The sequence below is a fragment of the Microtus ochrogaster genome, unplaced genomic scaffold (genome assembly GCF_000317375.1).
Source record: "Microtus ochrogaster isolate Prairie Vole_2 unplaced genomic scaffold, MicOch1.0 UNK3, whole genome shotgun sequence".
Taxonomy (NCBI): Eukaryota; Metazoa; Chordata; class Mammalia; order Rodentia; family Cricetidae; genus Microtus; species Microtus ochrogaster.
The window spans coordinates 14,983,291-14,990,719 of NW_004949101.1; the positions used below are offsets into that span (position 1 = coordinate 14,983,291).

General features: G+C 46.7%; 1 protein-coding gene across 1 annotated transcript in view; it reads right to left on the reverse strand.

Annotated features, from left to right (window-relative positions):
- Positions 1-281: 281 nt before the first annotated feature.
- Shld1 (shieldin complex subunit 1) overlaps positions 282-7,429 on the reverse strand; it is a 50,187-nt gene continuing 43,039 nt past the window's right edge. Inside the window, exon 3 of the mRNA XM_005365668.3 lies at positions 282-4,934. Coding sequence (XP_005365725.1) covers positions 4,492-4,934 — 443 coding nt within the window. The 3' untranslated portion in view covers positions 282-4,491. The remainder of the gene's footprint in view (positions 4,935-7,429) is intronic.

The window sequence follows — 7,429 nt, forward strand, 5'->3', positions numbered from 1 at the left end:
TGGGCAGGTGGGTCTTGGCTGTAAAAGAAAGCAAGCCAGGCCCACAGATGGCATTGTCCACAATGGGCTAGGCCCTCCCATATCAATCAATAATCAAGAAAATGCCCCACAGACATGCGCACAGGCTGACCTGATGGAGCAATGCCTCAGTTGAGATTCCCTCTTCCTACATATGGTGAGGTTTGTGTCAAGTTGACAAAAAAAAAAAAAAAAAAAAAAAAAAAAAAAAAAAGAAAGAAAGAAAGAAAGAAAGAAAGAAAGAAAGAAAGAAAATCGCATGTGTGCACCAGGACAACTTCAGAGGTCAGAGGACAACTCGCTAGAGTCAGCTCTCTCCTCTCCTGCTATGGGGTCCTGGGATCAAACCCAGGTAGATCACCGCACTCGGCAGCAAGCACCTGTTGAATCATTCTTGCCAGACCAGAAGGTATATGTTTTCAGACAATTTCATCAAAATTTCTTTGAAATTTTAAAGATTTTCTTTTTTAAAGCAATTCTTAGAAAGATTTCCCCAATCCAAGACATCCTTTTCTCCCCATATGCCTGTGTGTGTATAATATATATATATAACATATATCTCTCTTACACTTTTATTACATAATTTTTTTTACCCTAAAACCCAAGTAGAAGACATTTGAATATAAGAAATGAGACGGGGAACCCAGCTTTCTATTTTGACTCTCCCTCTCCCAAAGCTGAGAGTCTGTCATTCCAGAACCATGGCTGGCAGCTGTCTTTGTCTTACATTTTCTTTTCTTCTTCCTGTGTTGGTGATGAACCTAGGACCACATGCATGTTACATAGGTCTACACCAAGCGACATCCCCAGCCATGCCTAATTTGAAATGCCACCTTCATTAGGTAACCAAGTTGCATATCTGCTTGTCTTAGTTAGGGTTTCTATTGTGTGAAGAGACACCACGACCACAGCAACTTTACAAAGAAAAGCATTTAACTGAAGTGGCAGTTTACAGTTCAGAGGTCCAGTGCATTATCATCATGGTGGGGAGCACGGTGGCTTGCAGGCAGATATGGTGCTGGCTATATCTTGATCAGAAGGAAACAGGAAATGGGCTGACTCACTGGATGTGGCTTGGGCATACATGAGACCTCAAAGTTCACCTCCACAGTGACACACTTCGTCCAATAAGGCCTCACCTCCTAATAATGCCACTCCCTATGGGGGCCATTTTCTTTCAAACTACCACACTGCTTTATGGACTTAACCCTTTCCTTTGATGTATCCATTTTTATATTGGTACTGCTTCAATTACTAGACAGAAACTATTTTCCTATTTTGATATCACTAGTCTTTTATATTGCCTGATCATTCATGAATGCTCTTCTTTTTTAAATAACTTGCACTGTGGCAAAGAGAGGCAAAGGTAGCTTTGAACATGGATGTGTTTGCACTAGTCCCCCCTATAGTTACCCACAAGCCCCGAGAATAATCTATTCTACTGTATCTTGGACTTCAGCGATTTGGGGGCACACCATAGTTCTAACTTTTGAGCATCTGGTGTCACCTACTCTATGATTAAATTTTATTAAATTAGCCCTTTACATTTTAAACTTATATTAAACTTATATTTAGATGAACACTGTCATCTAAAACCATGGATTACATGCATTACTCATATTTTCCTAGCATGTTGAACAGAACAAGTTAGCAATGAAACACACTGTCCATGTTTGCTCAGTTTGTGTGCTGCCAGCACCCTGAGAAAACAGGGCAGTGCCCACTGCTCTCATCAGTTCTGCAGAAGGAACCCTTCCTGTAGGGGCAGCACTGGGTCTTATAGCTCAAGGAAGATTCTGGTTGCACAGATAAGTTCAGCCTGTGAGAATTACTGACATCCACATATAGAATGTATGCACTTCTGTGTGTAACTGTGAATCCAATACAACATTTTTTTGTGTGTGTTTAAAACCCTTTCCTTTTTTTCCAATACAGCATTTTTAAAACCCTTTCCAATTTAAACAGAACTGCTGCTGTTGTACTGCTTTGAAATTACTGATAATATGATCAGTCACATGTTCCCAAAGAGCAATCAGTGTGGTTCGGGTAGAAGTCAATAGAGGACTGCAGGCTGAGCTAGTACAAGGTCCCAGGCTCCAATCCTGAGCATGAGTCACCTGGAGAAACAGGCTAATGACCCGAGCCCAGGACACGAACCTCAGATTTGGCCAGCAGTTCTCATCTTCAGGATTTGACGTTTCTGGAACAAAGTGACCCTCACAAAGGCTCTGTGGTTCTGGAAAACATCACAGATGCTATCCTAAGTCCCCTCACAGTGTTCATGAGCTGATAAGGTGTTGTGAACTTACCCTCGGTGCTGAAACAGGCAATCCTGCCAAAGGCCTGGGCTGCAGTGTCTTATCTTAGTCTTTATTAAAGGTTCACAGAGATAAATGGAAAAAGCCACTCTATCCTCCCAGAGATTGAGTTAAGGGGCAGGACCCCAGGGAATCAAGTATCTTGTGCTGGCCTGTCACAAACACTTACGCAGATTTAAGTGAACACACACCATTCACTGTGCTTCCCCAGGGCAACCCTGGCTTTTACTCTCCCATGCTGTACCATCAGAGGCTTCCTCCTGCTGAACCCCTTCAGTGATGACCTCAGGGAAGCGTAGGCAGGCTTTGATATTAAAAACTCCCTTCAAAATAGAAACCACTACCTCCTAACCTGAAGAGTCAAATACCTTTTTTGTTGTCCTTTAAAAACAAGCATAGAATAACCCAGATTCCCTCCACTGATAGCCATGGAGACGAACTGTGAGCGTGCCCTTGGTTGGATTATTTTCACCATTTTTCACGGGTGTCTCCTGGTATTATGCTTCAAGTGAAAACAATAAGACCAACAGCCTTCACATCTGACCTGCAGGTTTGAAATTGCACCTGTTTCATGATTACTGAATGGGATGTTGAACAGGAAGAAGCAGCAGAAGACTGCCCGTGAGAGGGAGAGCTGGAGCCCCATTTGTGAGCACCCCTCAAGGTGGTTTCCTACCATACGGAACCCCTTCTACATGTGCCTCGACATTTCCGTGTGGAAGGGTCTCACCTCAGACCTTCCCTGAACTGGAAGCCTGCTCACACCCCTGCTTCCTTTTAGGCTTCTTTCCACACAAGAGTCAAGACACTCTGCAGTGTACTGACTTCTAGGGTGCACTTGTCGGCTGCCCAATTTGCATAATCCACTTTCTGAAAAGCTTTGGCGTCTCGTGCCAATTAAACTTCACCTCAAGTTTCACAAAATCCAACTGTGCAGGGTTACCAGCTTTTGCTATTCCTCCAAGCAAGGGGAATGGGCCTTTCTACTGATGTAATTTGCTTGCAGCGCTCTATGAGGCTTCCAATTACTGTTTCAGAGTTCCTGGTGCCGGCTGACGTAATTCTCAAACTGGGGCTCAGGATGCAACCCGCAGAGTGGAGCATCTGCCAGTGCAAGCCTGAACCAGCTATTTAAAGAGCTCCCTGTCAGGCTGTGCACCTGCCTGGAGGCCAGGCACAGGTGACAGCAAAGCCCTGCTCAGGGCAAGCATATGCCTGGAGCTCAGGGTGCTGGGGGTGAGAACAGGGCAGGAATGAGGGGCAACCCTTCAGAGGATGACAGGGGATGCTGGAAGTGGACAGAGGGCAAAAGTAACAAGGAGAGGGAAAAGCTGGCGGGCAAAGGATTCCTTACTCCCTTTAAGCACAAACTGGCATGGTCACGCAGTGCCTCCCTTACACATTAGACCTGTGTTCCCACATCCCGAGTGGACGGTCCAGTGCTGTCTCCTCACCTTGCACACTGCAATCAGTGGACCTGAAGAAGCCTCTTCGTGTGTGAATTTTTGCTTTGTAGATGGTCCAAATGTCCCTTCCCCACCGTCAATATAGAACAGGGAATTCTGGCTTTGGTGAGGAGCCAACGGTATGATTAGGATGTGATGTGGTAGCTGGAAGAGTTTTTAAATCTTTCCATTGCTTCAGGCCAATCGATTGGTCCCCATTGACAACTCTGCATAGTTGTTACCCTTGATTCAGCTCAGAAATGTATATCCTCAAAACACTCATCTCCCAGAAGGCGGTTCTCGCCGGTTCTCCCAGGAGTAGTCTGAGTCAAGGGTGCGGATATAAAAGTTTATTAAGAAAAGGCCCTGAGACACCAGGAGGTGGGTGGGAGGAGGGATGAACCAAGCAAGGAAGTGATTTCCTGCCAAAGCCCCAGCCCTGGTCTGGACCCCAGCAGAACAGTCTGGAACACAGACTAAGGCAAGGAACCCTAGCTGAGTCCGTAGCAGCCTTCGCCAACGTGAGTGGTGGGGTGGCACACCTAGAGACTTACTAGCTCCATCACCTGACCGCTGGTGCCAGCCTCTACCTGCAAAGCTTGTAGCTAACGGCTGGGAACAGGAAGCTACCAGGAGACCCCCTCATGGAGTCTGAGGGCCAAGATACAGCACTTCCCCTCCAGCACTGCCCGCTTTCACACCAGCTCCAGCTAGGAGTCTTTCATTATGTTCTGCTCCAAGAGGAAATGAACGATCTCTCTAGACAGTCCTGGGGTGGGCTCTTCGCCCTCCAAAGAGTTGGCTCCTTGTTCCAGAGGGTAGAAGCGCGTTTCCCTGGAATGCCGCTGTAAGATGGAGCAGCCATCCCGATTGAAGATAACTCGCGCCATCTGGAAACTGCGGAGAGTGTATTTCTGGCTCTCCTGGCCCTCAAGTTCAGAGATTGCCTGAGACAGACACCGACACACAGGGGCAGAGAGCTGATCCCCAGAGCCCGGCAGTGGATGGGCAAATGCTTCATAGAATCTGTCCAGTGATTTCCGGAGTCCATCCTCCTCTTCACTGGTCTCCAACTGGCCTTTCGCGGAAGGATCAAGCCAGAAGTTCTCAGAGTCCCAGGAGCCCTTTTGTTCAGTGTTTAGAGAACTGCTATCTGCAAGACACAACACATTCCAGTACTCAAACAGGCAGTCAACACCATGAGAAACTGGGCTGGTGAGGTGGCTCAGTGGGTAAGGGTCTCTGCTACACAAACCTAATGATCTGAGGTGGATCCCCAGAACCAAAGTAAAGGTGGAAGTAGAGAACGGACTCCTTCAAGTCACTCTCTTACCTCCACATGCACATGATGGCACAGACTTCCTACAGCAGCATGCACAATAATGGTAAATTTTTAAGACCAGAAAGCAACCAAAAGCACAAATGTCTCTCTTCAGCTCAGCACACTTCCTACTCCCGGGACACTAACGACAGGCAGAATCATCTGATTCAGAAGCCTTCCCATCGTCCTCAGGTTATGCCCATGTGGGTAGGAGTCCCTTGTTTTTCTCTTTTCCATGTGTATGGAAGTTTTGCCTGCGTGTTTGTCTGTGCACCGCCAGCATGCAGTGCCTAATGAGGCCAGAGGGGGTGTCAGCTCCCCAGGGCCTGGAATGAAAATGGATCCCATAGGCTCATAGGGAGTGGCATTATTAGGAGGCGTGGCTTTGGTGGAGGAGGTGTGACCTTATTGGAGGAAGTATGTCACTGGGGGTGGACTTTGAGGTTTCAGAAGCTCAAGCCAGATCCAATCTCTTCTTTCTTGCTGCTGCCAGCTGATCCAGATCTAGAACTCTCAGCCTCCTCTCTGGCACCATGTCTGCCTGTGTGCTGCCACGCTTCCCGGCATGGCAATAATGGACTAAATCTCTGAACTTGTAAGACAGTCCCAGTTATATGTTTTTCTTTACAAACCATGGTGTCTCTTCACAGAAATGGAAACCCTAACTAAGACATGGAGTTACAGATGGTTATGAGCTGCCATGTGGGTGCTAAAAACTGAGCCTGAGTCCTCTGGAAAACCGGCCAGTGCTCTTAACCAAGGAGCCATCTTTCCAGCTTGGATCAAGAGCTCTTAGCCTGGGGGTCCTCTGTGTAGATTCATGGAGACTGAAAAAAAATCTTACCATTATTACCTTCCACCTGAAATTTAGCATTTCCTTCTCTGATGAAATTGGCAGCAGCCTTTGTGGACAAGGCAGTGGGGACTGCTGAAGACCGTGGGCTCTTAGCCTCCAATACCACTGTCTACTTCACTTAATTATGGCACTTCACAGCATCCTGAACAGAGCGAGGCACACTGCTTTGACAATTCCAGCTACTAATCCCACACCAGATGTTGTCTCTGCATTTATTCAGATGTATACTTCATCACTCATTTGCTCTTTTATACATCTTATATAGTAGTCATTGGTACATGTGTGCACATGGGCACGCATGTGGAGGTCAGAGGTCAGCCCACAGAAGTTAGTCTTCTTCTTCTACCATGTGGGACCCAGGGATCGAACTCAGGGTGTCAGGCTTGGTTACAAGTTCTCTTTCCTATTAGTGAATTTAAGGAAATATTATGCGCAAATAACTCTTTATATCCCGTGTTCCTCACAGGGAAGGAAGGGAGGGAGGAAGAAAGACAAAAATAGAAAGCTAAGGAAACGTCCCTTCACTCTGCTAGGGCCAGGACTTTGGCCAGCCATCCTCCCTGAGTTCCCGCCATCAACCTCATGGGCAGAAGCTCTTGGGTGGCTAGAAATGGAGGGAGGCATCGCCCCTCTAGTCCAAGTGGTGGAGGAACACAGGGGGATGACTTCCCAGCTTGTATTCTTCGTAAGGGCCAAGTTCATGCGAACCAAAAAAAGACTGATACCTCCAGGAGACAAGCCAACTAATAGCATCAGGAAGTTTTCAACTGGATCTTTGGGACATAAAGCACATTACTGGACAACTGGAGCTTTGTGGATGAGGGCTGTGGGTTAGATGGTTGTTAAGGTGTGGCTGCCATCTTCCTGATAATGACAGCTTGATTTTAGCACATAGGAGAATGTCTCAGTTCATAGGATAACTAGGAGTGATGGGATCAGGTTAGAGTTTACTCGCAAATAATTCACTAGGGCTAGGGATGTAGCTTAGCTGGAGGAGTGCTTGACTAGCGTGGACCAAGCCCAGGGTTCTGTCCTCCACCACCCTAGTCTGATGGTACACCACGTAATCCCAGCACTTAGAGGCAGAGGAGGAAGACCATAAATTCAAGGTCATCCTCAGCTTCACAGTCAGTTTGGGGTCAGTCTGGAATAAGAGACACCCTATTGTAGAAAAATAAAAAACAACAATAGCAACAAAAATAAAACAAACAATATCCCCCACCATAAATAACGCATGACAAAAGTTCTGTGCTGTCTTCGCTGGTAGTGTCTGAGACTATGACAAAAACGTTTTAAGGCAAACCCTGAGAGAAAACTGCTACCTCTTCCCACTTTAAACAACAACAACAAAAACAAAGCCCAGATAGTAGTAAGTACATGTCCTATAGAAGGTTTTGCTGTTAAAAACTAGAGAAGGAGCCGGGCGGTGGTGGCGCACGCCTGTAATCCCAGCACTCGGGAGGCAGAGGCA